We start from the raw sequence: 16,798 nt of genomic DNA, 5'->3' as shown, positions 1-16,798 counted from the left end.
TTGTAAAAACAACCTAAAATGTACCTAAAGCATTGTAAAAACAACCTAAAATGTGCCTAAAGCATTGTAAAAACAACCTAAAATGTACCCAAAGCATTGTAAAAACAACCTAAAATGTACCTAAAGCACTGTAAAAACAACCTAAAATGTGGGTTAAGCACTGTAAAAACAACCTAAAATGTGCCTAAAGCATTGTAAAAACAACCTAAAATGTGCCTAAAGCATTGTAAAAACAACCTAAAATGTGCCTAAAGCACTGTAAAAACAACCTAAAATGTGGGTTAAGCACTGTAAAAACAACCTAAAATGTGCCTAAAGCATTATAAAAACAAACTAAAATGTGCCTAAAGCATTGTAAAAACAACCTAAAATGTGCCTAAAGCACTGTAAAAACAACCTCAAATGTACCTAAAGCATTGTAAAAACAACCTAAAATGTACCTAAAGCACTGTAAAAACAACCTAAAATCTGGGTTAAGCATTGTAAAAACAACCTAAAATGTGCCTAAAGCACTGTAAAAACAACCTAAAATGTGGGTTAAGCACTGTAAAAACAACCTAAAATGTGCCTAAAGCATTATAAAAACAACCTAAAATGTGCCTAAAGCATTGTAAAGACAACCTAAAATGTGCCTAAAGCACTGTAAAAACAACCTAAAATGTGCCTAAAGCACTGTAAAAACAACCTAAAATGTGCCTAAAGCATTGTAAAAACAACCTAAAATGTGCCTAAAGCATTATAAAAACAACCTCAAATGTGCCTAAAGCATTGTAAAAACAACCTAAAATGTGGGTTAAGCATTGTAAAAACAACCTAAAATGTACCTAAAGCATTGTAAAAACAACCTAAAATGTGGGTTAAGTACTGTAAAAACAACCTAAAATGTGCCTAAATCATTGTAAAAACAACCTAAAATGTGGGTTAAGCACTGTAAAAACAACCTCAAATGTGGGTTAAGCACTGTAAAAACAACCTAAAATGTGGGTTAAGCATTGTAAAAACAACCTAAAATGTGCCTAAAGCATTGTAAAAACAACCTAAAATGTACCTAAAGCATTGTAAAAACAACCTAAAATGTGGGTTAAGCATTGTAAAAACAACCTAAAATGTACCTAAAGCATTGTAAAAACAACCTCAAATGTGGGTTAAGCATTGTAAAAACAACCTAAAATGTACCTAAAGCATTGTAAAAACAACCTAAAATGTGCCTAAAGCATTGTAAAAACAACCTAAAATGTACCCAAAGCATTGTAAAAACAACCTAAAATGTACCTAAAGCACTGTAAAAACAACCTAAAATGTACCTAAAGCATTGTAAAAACAACCTAAAATGTACCTAAAGCACTGTAAAAACAACCTAAAATGTGCCTAAAGCACTGTAAAAACAACCTAAAATGTGCCTAAAGCATTGTAAAAACAACCTAAAATGTGCCTAAAGCATTGTAAAAACAACCTAAAATGTGCCTAAAGCACTTTAAAAACAACCTAAAATGTGCCTAAAGCACTGTAAAAACAACCTAAAATGTGGGTTAAGAACTGTAAAAACAACCTAAAATGTGCCTAAAGCATTGTAAAAACAACCTAAAATGTGCCTAAAGCATTGTAAAAACAACCTAAAATGTGCCTAAAGCACTGTAAAAACAACCTAAAATGTGGGTTAAGCACTGTAAAAACAACCTAAAATGTGCCTAAAGCATTATAAAAACAACCTAAAATGTGCCTAAAGCATTGTAAAGACAACCTAAAATGTGCCTAAAGCACTGTAAAAACAACCTAAAATGTGCCTAAAGCACTGTAAAAACAACCTAAAATGTGCCTAAAGCATTGTAAAAACAACCTAAAATGTGCCTAAAGCATTATAAAAACAACCTCAAATGTGCCTAAAGCATTGTAAAAACAACCTAAAATGTGGGTTAAGCATTGTAAAAACAACCTAAAATGTACCTAAAGCATTGTAAAAACAACCTAAAATGTGGGTTAAGCACTGTAAAAACAACCTCAAATGTGGGTTAAGCACTGTAAAAACAACCTAAAATGTGGGTTAAGCATTGTAAAAACAACCTAAAATGTACCTAAAGCATTGTAAAAACAACCTCAAATGTGGGTTAAGCATTGTAAAAACAACCTAAAATGTACCTAAAGCATTGTAAAAACAACCTAAAATGTGCCTAAAGCATTGTAAAAACAACCTAAAATGTACCCAAAGCATTGTAAAAACAACCTAAAATGTACCTAAAGCACTGTAAAAACAACCTAAAATGTGGGTTAAGCACTGTAAAAACAACCTAAAATGTGCCTAAAGCATTGTAAAAACAACCTAAAATGTGCCTAAAGCATTGTAAAAACAACCTAAAATGTGCCTAAAGCACTGTAAAAACAACCTAAAATGTGGGTTAAGCACTGTAAAAACAACCTAAAATGTGCCTAAAGCATTATAAAAACAAACTAAAATGTGCCTAAAGCATTGTAAAAACAACCTAAAATGTGCCTAAAGCACTGTAAAAACAACCTCAAATGTACCTAAAGCATTGTAAAAACAACCTAAAATGTACCTAAAGCACTGTAAAAACAACCTAAAATCTGGGTTAAGCATTGTAAAAACAACCTAAAATGTGCCTAAAGCACTGTAAAAACAACCTAAAATGTGGGTTAAGCACTGTAAAAACAATGCTAAAATGTGCCTAAAGCATTATAAAAACAACCTAAAATGTGCCTAAAGCATTGTAAAGACAACCTAAAATGTGCCTAAAGCACTGTAACTACAACCTAAAATGTGCCTAAAGCACTGTAAAAACAACCTAAAATGTGGGTTAAGCACTGTAAAAACAACCTAAAATGTGCCTAAAGCATTATAAAAACAACCTAAAATGTGCCTAAAGCATTGTAAAGACAACCTAAAATGTGCCTAAAGCACTGTAAAAACAACCTAAAATGTGCCTAAAGCACTGTAAAAACAACCTAAAATGTGCCTAAAGCATTGTAAAAACAACCTAAAATGTGCCTAAAGCATTATAAAAACAACCTCAAATGTACCTAAAGCATTGTAAAAACAACCTAAAATGTGGGTTAAGCATTGTAAAAACAACCTAAAATGTACCTAAAGCATTGTAAAAACAACCTAAAATGTGGGTTAAGCACTGTAAAAACAACCTCAAATGTGGGTTAAGCACTGTAAAAACAACCTAAAATGTGGGTTAAGCATTGTAAAAACAACCTAAAATGTACCTAAAGCATTGTAAAAACAACCTCAAATGTGGGTTAAGCATTGTAAAAACAACCTAAAATGTACCTAAAGCATTGTAAAAACAACCTAAAATGTGCCTAAAGCATTGTAAAAACAACCTAAAATGTACCCAAAGCATTGTAAAAACAACCTAAAATGTACCTAAAGCACTGTAAAAACAACCTAAAATGTGGGTTAAGCACTGTAAAAACAACCTAAAATGTGCCTAAAGCATTGTAAAAACAACCTAAAATGTGCCTAAAGCATTGTAAAAACAACCTAAAATGTGCCTAAAGCACTGTAAAAACAACCTAAAATGTGGGTTAAGCACTGTAAAAACAACCTAAAATGTGCCTAAAGCATTATAAAAACAAACTAAAATGTGCCTAAAGCATTGTAAAAACAACCTAAAATGTGCCTAAAGCACTGTAAAAACAACCTCAAATGTACCTAAAGCATTGTAAAAACAACCTAAAATGTACCTAAAGCACTGTAAAAACAACCTAAAATCTGGGTTAAGCATTGTAAAAACAACCTAAAATGTGCCTAAAGCACTGTAAAAACAACCTAAAATGTGGGTTAAGCACTGTAAAAACAACCTAAAATGTGCCTAAAGCATTATAAAAACAACCTAAAATGTGCCTAAAGCATTGTAAAGACAACCTAAAATGTGCCTAAAGCACTGTAAAAACAACCTAAAATGTGCCTAAAGCACTGTAAAAACAACCTAAAATGTGCCTAAAGCATTGTAAAAACAACCTAAAATGTGCCTAAAGCATTATAAAAACAACCTCAAATGTGCCTAAAGCATTGTAAAAACAACCTAAAATGTGGGTTAAGCATTGTAAAAACAACCTAAAATGTACCTAAAGCATTGTAAAAACAACCTAAAATGTGGGTTAAGTACTGTAAAAACAACCTAAAATGTGCCTAAAGCATTGTAAAAACAACCTAAAATGTGGGTTAAGCACTGTAAAAACAACCTCAAATGTGGGTTAAGCACTGTAAAAACAACCTAAAATGTGGGTTAAGCATTGTAAAAACAACCTAAAAAGTGCCTAAAGCATTGTAAAAACAACCTAAAATGTACCTAAAGCATTGTAAAAACAACCTAAAATGTGGGTTAAGCACTGTAAAAACAACCTAAAATGTGGGTTAAGCATTGTAAAAACAACCTAAAATGTACCTAAAGCATTGTAAAAACAACCTCAAATGTGGGTTAAGCATTGTAAAAACAACCTAAAATGTACCTAAAGCATTGTAAAAACAACCTAAAATGTGCCTAAAGCATTGTAAAAACAACATAAAATGTGCCTAAAGCACTGTAAAAACAACCTAAAATGTGGGTTAAGCACTGTAAAAACAACCTAAAATGTGCCTAAAGCATTATAAAAACAACCTAAAATGTGCCTAAAGCATTGTAAAGACAACCTAAAATGTGCCTAAAGCACTGTAAAAACAACCTAAAATGTGCCTAAAGCACTGTAAAAACAACCTCAAATGTACCTAAAGCATTGTAAAAACAACCTAAAATGTACCTAAAGCACTGTAAAAACAACCTAAAATCTGGGTTAAGCATTGTAAAAACAACCTAAAATGTGCCTAAAGCACTGTAAAAACAACCTAAAATGTGGGTTAAGCACTGTAAAAACAACCTAAAATGTGCCTAAAGCATTATAAAAACAACCTAAAATGTGCCTAAAGCATTGTAAAGACAACCTAAAATGTGCCTAAAGCACTCTAAAAACAACCTCAAATGTGCCTAAAGCACTGTAAAAACAACCTAAAATGTGCCTAAAGCATTGTAGAAACAACCTAAAATGTGCCTAAAGCATTATAAAAACAACCTCAAATGTGCCTAAAGCATTGTAAAAACAACCTAAAATGTGGGTTAAGCATTGTAAAAACAACCTAAAATGTACCTAAAGCATTGTAAAAACAACCTAAAATGTGGGTTAAGCACTGTAAAAACAACCTCAAATGTGGGTTAAGCACTGTAAAAACAACCTAAAATGTGGGTTAAGCATTGTAAAAACAACCTAAAATGTGCCTAAAGCATTGTAAAAACAACCTAAAATGTACCTAAAGCATTGTAAAAACAACCTAAAATGTGGGTTAAGCATTGTAAAAACAACCTAAAATGTACCTAAAGCATTGTAAAAACAACCTCAAATGTGGGTTAAGCATTGTAAAAACAACCTAAAATGTACCTAAAGCATTGTAAAAACAACCTAAAATGTGCCTAAAGCATTGTAAAAACAACCTAAAATGTACCCAAAGCATTGTAAAAACAACCTAAAATGTGCCTAAAGCACTGTAAAAACAACCTAAAATGTGGGTTAAGAACTGTAAAAACAACCTAAAATGTGCCTAAAGCATTGTAAAAACAACCTAAAATGTGCCTAAAGCATTGTAAAAACAACCTAAAATGTGCCTAAAGCACTGTAAAAACAACCTAAAATGTGGGTTAAGCACTGTAAAAACAACCTAAAATGTGCCTAAAGCATTATAAAAACAACCTAAAATGTGCCTAAAGCATTGTAAAGACAACCTAAAATGTGCCTAAAGCACTGTAAAAACAACCTAAAATGTGCCTAAAGCACTGTAAAAACAACCTAAAATGTGCCTAAAGCATTGTAAAAACAATCTAAAATGTACCTAAAGCACTGTAAAAACAACCTAAAATGTGGGTTAAGCACTGTAAAAACAACCTAAAATGTGGGTTAAGCATTGTAAAAACAACCTGAAATGTACCTAAAGCATTGTAAAAACAACCTCAAATGTGGGTTAAGCATTGTAAAAACAACCTAAAATGTACCTAAAGCATTGTAAAAACAACCTAAAATGTGCCTAAAGCATTGTAAAAACAACCTAAAATGTACCTAAAGCATTGTAAAAACAACCTAAAATCTGGGTTAAGCATTGTAAAAACAACCTAAAATGTACCTAAAGCATTGTAAAAACAACCTAAAATGTGCCTAAAGCATTGTAAAAACAACCTAAAATCTGGGTTAAGCATTGTAAAAACAACCTAAAATGTACCTAAAGCATTGTAAAAACAACCTAAAATGTACCTAAAGCATTGTAAAAACAACCTAAAATGTACCCATAGCATTGTAAAAACAACCTAAAATGTACCTAAAGCATTGTAAAAACAACCTAAAATGTACCTAAAGCATTGTAAAAACAACCTAAAATGTGCCTAAAGCACTGTAAAAACAACCTCAAATGTGCCTAAAGCACTGAAAAAATACTATACAGGGACATAGCAAATCACTACACAGAGACATACTGCAATATGTTTTCCAGACAGTGTATCAACCAATCCACAACTACCTCCCTTTCCACCCGAGTGCAGCTCCAGCGGTGCGGTTCAGGCGGTCTCTGCAAGACGTGGAGGTGAGAGAGAGAGGCATGGCCGTGTTGGAGTGTGAGGTACCTAATGAGGGCATCCCTACTGCCTGGTACCTGGAGGACCAGAGACTGCAGCCAGGTGGTAAATACGGCATAGAGCAGAACGGAACCAGGCGCAGGCTCACTATCCGAGATGTGGGAGCGGACGACGATGGGGTCTATCTCTGTGAGATGCCTGATGGAGGGAAGAGTATCGCTGAGCTGGCCGTCAAAGGTAGGTAGACGTCTTATAGTATGGAAGAAGTATGGCAGTGTATCATTCACTCATTTAATACAGTCTAGAAAATACATCTTTGAGCATCAGAACTATTGAAACAAATGTTTTTAAAAAAAAATGTTTTTAAATTATTTTCTATAAACCCAATGATTTTTCTCCAGGATATACAGCCATACAGTACATGACCCTCAACGCTCTTTCTCACCCACAGGCACAATTGTTAAAAAACTTCCTCGAAAACTAGACGTGTTAGAGGGGGAGAATGCTGTGTTCTGTGTGGAGGTAGAGGAGGAGAACATGGATGTCCACTGGTTCAAAGATGGCCTGAAGCTACGCGAGAGCCACCAGACTATCCTCAAGTCCTTTGGTAAAACCCACATGCTGGTGTTCGTCAACGTCTGCCACGGGGACACTGGGGTCGTGACCTTCGTTGTGGGAAGATCCAAGACCTCGTCCCGGCTCAAAGTCAAAGGTAAGGTGGATGTTGACCAAAGTGACCCATGACCCCTTACTTAGGGACTTTCCAAATCAAATCAAAGTTTAATCATCACGTACACAGTTTACAGTTAACTTTTTGGGGATTTACCCATGTAGATCCGAAAGGGCTAGAATGGCAGTAAGGTGAAAACTCCAGCTATACTGTGCAACATTTCCTAATGTAGCTGCTAGAGACTAACAAACGTACGACAGGCTACAAGCATCATGGCAACCAATGCTCACCTACTTTGTACTATTCCCCTTGTTTCGGTTTTCTCCACAGCTGCCAGACACAGCCCTCCCATCTGTCCAGTGGGGGTGGAGATGGATGTGGACAGGCCCAACAGCGTGCTCCTCTCCTGGGAGCCGGCCCCCACCAGTCAGACCACCACCCGCTCCGTCTATGTCCTGGAGAGACAGGAAGTGGGATCACAGGAGTGGCTGAGGTGTGCGACCTCCGACACGACGACCTCCGCAGAGGTCATGGGCGACAGCGTGCCGTGCGAGGGCGATTACCGCTTCCGTGTCTGCTGCATCAATAAGTATGGCCGTAGTGGACACGTGGAGTTCCCTAAAGTCGTCCATCTTGGTGAGTGCTGAATTGGAGAGAAACCATGTTGATGTGATCAGGGATGAAAGGCTGTCATGCACTATGGTATTTGTGTACCCTGCAGCTATGGAAATTAATTTGATGTCACTAGTTTTGAACTCTCACCTCTCAGTGCCAGGTCCCAAGATCAGGACCCATCTCCAGGGCTGTGAGGTGACGGAGGGGGAGGACGCCCTGTTCTCCATCGATCTGTCAGTGATGGTGACGGGCACCTGGTTCCTGAACAGCACCCAGCTACAGGATAGCCAACACTACTCTATCCAACAGGCCAAGACACAGCACTCCCTGGTAATCCACAGCACCAAGGTGGAAGACCATGAGGCAGAGGTCACCTTCATCGCCAACGGAGTCAGAGACTCAGCGGTTCTCAAGGTTCAAGGTAGGTGTTGGAGAACGGTGGAGTGTAAAGAGAAATAACATGATAATGGTGTCAAGCTAGACAATCTGTATTGAGGAGGCCTTATAACAAGGACTGTTTTAACATTTACATTAGGCTTGTTTGTACTGTAATGATATGCAATTGCATGATATTAGAATACTGAATACTGCGTGTACATATTTTTTGGTAATGATTCCATTCCAGCTGCGGTGGTGAAGTTCAGCCCAATGTCAGAGTCAGACAGTAACAAGAGGGTGGAGACTGGTGACCCTGTGGTCCTGTACTGTGAGGTGTCCCACCCCTCAGCCAGCGTGGGCTGGTTCAAGGATGGGGTGGAGCTACAGGTGACAGACAGCCTCAACATCCAATCAGAAGGCAACATGAGGAGGATCGTTATCCGATCGGCTGAGTTCACCGACTCTGGCGTGTACACATGCGAGACGATGGGTGAAGTCATCAATTTCAACGTGGAGGTTGAAGGTGAGTTGCTGTATGTCATGTTTGGTTGCACTCTCAACCAGAAATGGTCTATTTTCCATATAAACATCAACTTTCTATACTGGAGGTTTTCAGAAGTTTGACCATCTCTTTGAATTCACAACTTCACATGAATTTATTCAGCCATCAGCCATGATGTCATACTGAATCACGCTGACGATCACCCAAGCGAACTGAGCATCCCATATCTGCCACCTTAACCAATCACCCATAACACCCCTAGCTGTGGGAGCCATGTTCTCCCACCTCCCTGAAGAGGAGAGGACCAAGGCCGCTGAGGCTGGCGAGCCCATCGTTCTCCACTGTGACCTATCAGACCTGTATGCCCAGGTCTACTGGTACAAAGATGGCGAGCAGATCTTCAACCTGCCTGGTGTAGTCTTTCAGGAGGATGGGCATACAAGGATGCTGATTATCCAAATGCCTGACTTCTCCCACTCGGGCGTTTACATGTGTCGGACAGCTGATGATGTCAGTGTGTTTCAGGTGGAGGTCAAAGGTGAACAACGGAGATTGTTGTTCTGTCTTTTCTCTGAGGGAATTGTAATACTGTGTTGTACTTCCTCTGTGCCGGCTAGTCATCTTATGTTGTTGTTGTTGTTGTTGTTGTTATTGACAGGATTATCTTGGTCCTGTAACCCAGTGCGGTGGCTTCTGTTCTGAAAATGTTCTCTGAGTCTTCTCTAACCTGTTTTTCACCCCCATATCTTTCCTCTCACTCAATGTCCTGATCTTTCTGATATGTATCTGAACAAACCTCTGGAAGAGCATGCTTAGTTTGATCACACTGTAACAAAACAGTCCACTACTCACTCCAACCCCTCCAACACAGCAAGCCTCCTCCTCAACAACCAAACGCTAACTCTAACCGTGACCATCCAACCTCCCCAGGTAGCTCACCCTCTCCCTCTCCCCCTCTCTCCCTCCCCCACCAGGTCCCCCTGTGCAGTTCAGTGAGGTCCCTGAGGAGGAGCTCCAGAAGTCTGCCATGGAGCTGGATCCTGTGGTGCTCACCTGTGAGGTTTCCAGAGAGGACGCCAACGCTACCTGGTACACAGCTAACATACCGCTAGGAAACACAAACTGGATGTCATGATCCTTTATGATTTGGAGTCATTTCTGCTTAGAATATCGTTCATTTAGTGGGAACAGATCGTGTTCAGACTGTAAAAAATATAAGTAGGCTTATTATGAAGTTTCACCAATTGCGAGAGCAGTGTTGGCCAGTTGGGTTCAGGCTTTTGTTCCAGCCAAGCACCATCACACCTGATTCAACTAATCAACAATACTGAAGGTTCATTCTCCTGTCCGTCATGACCTTCCTCCAGGTATAAGGATGGGGTTGAGGTCCAGGCCAGTGATAACATCACCATACAAACAGAGGGCACCATGAGGAGACTGATCATCCGTTGTGCTGAGACCTCAGACGCAGGAACCTACAGCTGTCAGTCAGGAGACAACAGCCTCTCATTCACTGTCAACATCAAAGGTATGTACTGTACACTAGCCCTACATGTTTTCATGTCATGTAACAGGTGAAGTTGACTCCATTGTGTTGAGCAAAGATGAGACTTTGATGATGATGCAAACCTCAATTCTCCTATCCTGGTAGAATATGCTCATTCATATTCTCCTTTTCCCTTGTTGAAACTAAGAGCCTCCAGTGATGATCGTGGAGCCCAAGGAGGATGTGGTTATGGAGGGTCATATCTCTGAGCAGGTGGTCCTGCAGTGTGAGCTGTCCCGCTCCAGCGTTGAGGTCCACTGGTTTAAGGACGGCCTTCAGGTCCTGGAGACGGAGAACGTCCAGCTGACGTCCGAGGGACCGTACAAGAGGCTGACCATCCTCTGCGGCTCGGCAGAAGATTCCGGAGAGTACGTCTGCGACACGGATGGAGACTCTGTGTTCTTCCAGGTCACCATCACAGGTAAGATACTCCAAGGTTCCATACCTGGTTCATTTGTTGTGAGTGGTAGTGTAATCGTTTCGTCTTTTGGGGTCTCCTTCCAAACCAATCCCCCTTATCAGACGACAACTATTTAATTTACCTTTTTTACACTATTACACAATTTAATCTTATGTTAGACTATTTCATATCCAAACTTCTATTTCAATATATATATATATATATATATATATATTTTAATCGCTTCCTTTTAAATGCAAGTTGTTCTCCCTTTCTCAGAGCTTCCGGTGCGAATCGTCTCCCCCACTGAGTCTGAGCTGGAGCTGACCAGCCTGACCTCTGAGAGGCTGGAGCTCAGCTGCGAGATCTCCCAGCCTGATGCCCAGGTACGCTGGTACCGAGATGGGCTGGAGGTGGAGGAGAGTGCCTCTCTCATCCTGGAGGTCCAGGGAGCCCACAGGACACTGGTCATCCCCATGACCACTGTGGAGGACACAGGAGAGTATGTGTGTGACACAGAGGATGACTCGGTCACATGGCTGGTCACTATTTCAGGTATGTGGTCAGTGAACTAACTCTGTTCAGCGTAAGAGGTTTAGTTATGTCAGGGTTAAGTATTTCAATCTTTGGTTTTGTATTTTTCAACTATGTGAGATGAATGGACATACATAATATTATTAATATAACTGTTCACTATGATTTCTTATAAATAAGTTAGATTTTAGGTATCTATATTATGTTGTTTTGATGTATTGCTTTCTGCTGTCTGCTAATTTCCCATATTGCAATATCCTGTTGAAAGAATAGAAATGAACCATATAAATCCCCTCTTCTCAGAGCCTCCTGTAAAGCTGGCCCGCTCTGAAACAATGTCTGACGTAATGGACTGTTTCTCTGGAGACCCCATCGTCCTGGAGATCGAGGTGTCGCGGTTCAACGCTGAGGTGATCTGGATGAAGGATGGAGGAGAGGTGGAGGAGAGCAGTGATGTCACCATCACTGAGGATGGACTCATCCGCCGCCTCACCATCCGCACGCCCGTCCCGGGCGACTCTGGGAAATACACCTGTCTTGCCTCAGATGACCTCATCGACTTCCAGGTCAAGGTGTCAGGTAAGAGATGGTTGGAGGTGAATGGTACTTTGTTTTTACACAATTCCATTTGAATTCAATCAGAAGATTATAAAAATACTAATGCAAAAACTGAAAAATATATTAAGAAGTGAGGATTTCATGTCCTAAATTGACTGAATTCAAATGGAATTGACTCTCCAAATGTGAACATTCTCCCTTCAGAACCCCCAGTGAAGATCGTGAATAGGTCAGAAGTCAAGACAGAGGTCAAGTCCCTGCCCTCTGATGACATCGAGTTGGAATGTGAACTCTCCAGGGCCAATGCCGTCGCTAAGTGGTACAAAGATGGCCGCCGGTTAAACGAGGACGAGAGGTTCTATGAGGAGGAAGAAGGGGCGTTTCGCTCCCTGGTGATCCTTAACGCTGAGCTGGAAGATTGCGGAGACTACTTCCTTGATGCCGGAGATGACAGCATCACCTTCCATGTCACTGTGCAAGGTTAAGAATCACCTAATCACAAATCAAGTCCTATCTGCTATCCCCTAACCCTTAGCCCCTACCACCTACCCCATACCTCTACCCCTCATCCCCTACCCCTTACCCCTATGTACTTGTAGAGATCTTAGAGGATCGGATAGGTGTAAAACTAAGCACTATGGTGAAAATAATTCCTCCTAGCCTTTCAGAGTGCAAGGTGGATCTGTTAACATATTGATAATACCTATAAAAAATGCATCTGATTTAAATCAACAAAAAAACTTACGTCTCTTCCTCCTTCTCCAGAGCCTCCAGTGACCATCCTGGGGAACTCTGAGGACACAGAATACCAGGAGATGGTTGCCGGGGAGGACCTGATCCTGGCCTGTGAGGTGTCCCGGGCCAATGCCCGAGTCCAGTGGTACTGTAACGACAGACAGCTGACTAGCGATGACCGGACCTACATCGAGAGCTACGGCACGCTGAGGAAACTCATCCTCTCTGACATCCTGCCCTCCGACTCTGGGAAGTACATGTGTGATGCTATCGATGACAAGATGGTCACCATGGTGAAGATCCAAGGTAATTGGCTGGGCTATATGGACAAACGGGTGTTTACGTCTTACAGATTTAGGATCTTAGTTTGAGCCAGTTTGCTACAGCAGGAAAATAATCCTGCAGAAACAGGAAATGTGAATTATTATGTGGATTATAACTAATAAAACATTTTTGTCGGAGTTGATACATTTTTCGTTCGTGTAATTCAAGTCTGACATTTTAAAGTGGAAATCACACACTTTAGGAACCTTTTGTGCAGGAAAAGTCTCAGCAACAAAATCGTGATCAAATTAAGTCAAAACGAGACCCTGTCTACAGTGGAATGAACTTTAACTTTAAAATGTATAGGATGTGAACCTTTTACACCTCATTCTTTATTCTCTCTTACTCACTCTTTTTCTCGCTCTCTCTCTCCCAGACTCCCCCGTCACCTTCGTAGACAAACAGGCAGTGAACATCATCACGGGTTACGAGGCAGAGAGTGTGACGCTGATGGGGGTCGTGTCTAAGGAGAACGCTCCGGTTCGCTGGCTCAAGGACTGGACACCCGTCATAGGGGACCGCTTCCACACGGGGGTCGACGGCGCCAACCGGTTCCTCACCATTGACCCGCTGAGACGGTCAGACAGCGGAGAGTACACAGTAGACGCCAACACAGACGAGATGCATTTCAGTCTGCTAGTCAAAGGTTTTTAACTTCCATGTTCCCATTCTGTCTTTATCTAATTATATAGTAGCTGTAGATCAGGGGGGAACACTGTGTTTCTTTAACCAACAGAGGTTAATATGATGCTATAAGCCAAATCCCAATACGAAAAGGTGACCGAGAAAAATAGGCCCCGGGCCTCCCGGGTGGCGCAGTGGTCTAGGGCACTGCACCGCAGTGGTAGATGTGCCACCAGAGACTCTGGTTTCGAGCCCAGGCTCTGTCGCAGCCGGCCGCGACCGGGAGGTCCGTGGGGCGACGCACAATTGGCCTAGCATTATCCGGGTTAGGGAGGGTTTGGCCGGTAGGGATATCCTTGTCTCATCGCGCACCAGCTACTCCTGTGGCGAGCCGGGCGCAGTGCGTGCTGACCAGGTCGCTAGATGTACGGTGTTTCCTCCGACACATTGGTGCGGCTGGCTTCCGGGTTGGATGCTAGCTGTGTTAAGAAGCAGTGCGGCTTGGTTGGGTTGTGTTTCGGAGGACGCATGGCTCTCGACCTTCGTCTCTCCAGAGCCCGTACGGGAGTTGTAGCAATGAGACAAGATAGTAACTACTAACAATTGGATATCACGAAATTTGGGTGAAAAAGGGGGTCAAAAATAATAATTTAAAAAAAATTATGTTGTGAATGACTAAAGTCTTGTAAAGCACCGTGGGGTTGAAATAATGCACTATGAATGGGGTTTCAGAGGGCGATAGAAGGTATCACCAATCTTAACAGCTCTCTCTCACTTGTGGTCTCAGAGATGAGGGTGAAGTTTGCCAAGCCGCTCCACGACACCGTGGCCCATGCGGACGGCATGGTGACCATACGCTGTGAGGTGTGTAAGCCCAAGGCGGACGTCCAGTGGCTGAAGGACGGCGTGGAGATCGTCCCCAGCCGGAGGTTCACCATCCGGGCCGACGGCGTGGAACGCAGCCTGACCATCCACAGGCTGACCAGGGAGGACACGGGGGAGTACGCCTGCGAGTCCAAGGACGACCGCACCGTCGCCAGGCTCAGAGTCGAGAGTAAGTAGTACAACCCTCAAAATGGGTGCAGGATTTGGTTCCAGCCCAGAATGAATACCCCTAATTAAATTAATCAACAAACCTTCGAGCCATTCGTTAGTTTTTCTTTCCTTCTCTCCCTTTCCCCTCGTCCCCCCCCAGTGCCCCGCGTGGTAGAGTTCTTGACAGAGCTCCACAACACCATGGTGTTAGAGGGAGAGGACGCCACCTTCAAGTGCGTGGTGTCGCCAGAGGACGTGCAGCTGGTGTGGGGGATGGACGGCGAGCTCGTCGTCATGGGTGACCGTTTCCAGGCAACGCAGAACGGCCTGTGTCACACCCTGGTGATCAAGAGCTGTCAGATCCTGGACTCCTCTAAGATCACAGTGGAGGCTGAGGGGAACGTGTCTAAGGCCACCCTCAAAGTACAGGGTTAGTCCACAGCTGACCTGGGTCAAATTTATATGGCAAATACTTTCAAATACTTGAGATGCACTTGTTTAGCTTGACCTGAGTGTCAGATGGGAGCAGGCGACTCTCACACGGTTGTTGCTGTAAATTAGAAAGTGTTCTCAGTCAACATACCTACATAAATAACTCAAACAAAGCCCAAGGAAGTGGATTACCATACAAATGTGTATTCTTAGTGAACCATCCTTTTAACAGTCATGTTTTGTCCTTCCGGCATTATCCAGAAGCTCAGGTGACCTTCACTAAGAAGATGGAGGCGGTGATGGCCGAGGAGTACGGAGACGCTACCATGGAAACAGAGGTCAGTCTGGACACGGGCGAGGTCCAGTGGATGAGGCAGGGTGTGGTCATCCAGCCAGGACCTCGACACACCCTGGTTCAGAGTGGACGCAAACGCAGCCTGACCATCTGCAACCTCAACCTCTCTGACCGCGGAACCTACCGCTGTGAAACCCTGCACGACCGCACGCAGGTCAAACTCAACGTGGAGCGTAAGACAATGTCCAGACACCATGTCATACTGATTGATAAGGATATGATTTCATCAGATACAGCCCTTAGCTGTGGTATATTGGTCATTTACCACAAACCCCCGAGGTGCCTTATTGCTATTATAAACTGGTTACCAACGTAACTAAGCAGTAAAAATAAATGTTTTGTCATACCCGTTGTATATGGTCTGATATACCACGGCTGTCAGCCAATTAGCATCCAGGACTCGAAACCACCCAGTTTATTGCTATTGATATGAATGGGATTTCATCAGTTAGAGTAACAAACCATAACGGTGTCCTGTTATGCTTAGCTGATAAAACAACAGCTTGAGTCCTGGATTCTATTTGCAACTACATTTACTGTGCCTTTATATATATAGTAGCTGTCAACAACAGCTACAATGAATGTTGGCCTTCACTATCATGTATGGTGCCGCCAGCCGTCAGGCACTAAAATAACAATGGGTAAAGCCCTGTGGGTGAGAGATGAATGATGAAATGTTGGTATGTCATCTTACAATAGTAGCCTAGAGACTATAGAGTGAGGCTGTGGCAAAAGAAGTATCCTGGCTTTAGGTGTGTTATATTTTAACCATCTGTCAATATCTCTACCTCTACAGCCCGTAAGATCGCCATCCGTAAGGGTCTGGTGGAGACGAACACGTTTGAGCGGGAGACGGCCTCCTTCGAGGTGGAGCTGTCTCACACTGATGTGGAGGGCGTCTGGCAGAAGGACGGCATCCGGGTCAAACCCAGCAACCACTGGCGGGTGAGCTGCAACGGGCTGGTCCACGGCCTCACCCTGTCCAACCTTACCCTGGAGGACACGGGCACCATCGTCTTCTCTGCGGAGGGAGTCCGGACCTCTGCCAGGCTCACTGTCAAGGGTGAGGTATCATCATCATCATCAATAATCAATCAAATGTATTTATAAATGCCTTTTTACATCAGCAGATGTCACAAAGTGCTGTACAGAAACCAAGCCTAAAACCTCAAACAGCAAGCAATGCAGGTGTAGAAGCACGGGGGCTAGGAAAAACTCCCCAAAAAGGTAGGAACCTAGGAAGAAACCTAGAGAGGAACCAGGCTCTGAGGGGTGACCAGTCCTCTTCTGGCTGTGCAGGGTGGAGATTATAAGAGTACATGGCCAAGATGTTCAAACGTTCATAGATGACCAGCAGGGTCAAATAATAATCACAGTGGTTGTAATGTAGAGGGTGCAACAGGTCAGCACCTCAGGAGTAAATGTCAGTTGGCTTTTCATAGCCGATCATTCAGAGGCCGAGACAGCGTTTGTGGT

The 16,798-nt window shown here is 42.0% G+C and overlaps 1 protein-coding gene across 2 annotated transcripts in view; it reads left to right on the top strand.

Annotated features, from left to right (window-relative positions):
* LOC139373025 (obscurin-like protein 1) overlaps positions 1–16,798 on the top strand; it is a 30,302-nt gene that overhangs the window by 9,248 nt on the left and 4,256 nt on the right. For both annotated transcript variants that reach the window (XM_071113010.1, XM_071113011.1), the window contains 17 exons: positions 6,582–6,851; positions 7,066–7,326; positions 7,615–7,920; positions 8,054–8,320; positions 8,525–8,800; positions 9,754–9,868; positions 10,147–10,307; positions 10,474–10,746; positions 11,005–11,280; positions 11,563–11,838; positions 12,022–12,297; positions 12,583–12,858; positions 13,253–13,522; positions 14,288–14,554; positions 14,696–14,965; positions 15,229–15,495; positions 16,119–16,385. In XM_071113010.1, coding sequence (XP_070969111.1) covers positions 6,582–6,851; positions 7,066–7,326; positions 7,615–7,920; positions 8,054–8,320; positions 8,525–8,800; positions 9,754–9,868; positions 10,147–10,307; positions 10,474–10,746; positions 11,005–11,280; positions 11,563–11,838; positions 12,022–12,297; positions 12,583–12,858; positions 13,253–13,522; positions 14,288–14,554; positions 14,696–14,965; positions 15,229–15,495; positions 16,119–16,385 — 4,374 coding nt within the window. The remainder of the gene's footprint in view (positions 1–6,581; positions 6,852–7,065; positions 7,327–7,614; positions 7,921–8,053; positions 8,321–8,524; positions 8,801–9,753; positions 9,869–10,146; positions 10,308–10,473; positions 10,747–11,004; positions 11,281–11,562; positions 11,839–12,021; positions 12,298–12,582; positions 12,859–13,252; positions 13,523–14,287; positions 14,555–14,695; positions 14,966–15,228; positions 15,496–16,118; positions 16,386–16,798) is intronic.

The sequence above is a fragment of the Oncorhynchus clarkii genome, chromosome 18 (genome assembly GCF_045791955.1).
Source record: "Oncorhynchus clarkii lewisi isolate Uvic-CL-2024 chromosome 18, UVic_Ocla_1.0, whole genome shotgun sequence".
Lineage (NCBI taxonomy): Eukaryota > Metazoa > Chordata > Actinopteri > Salmoniformes > Salmonidae > Oncorhynchus > Oncorhynchus clarkii.
This window is presented reverse-complemented; position numbering and strand designations above follow the sequence as displayed.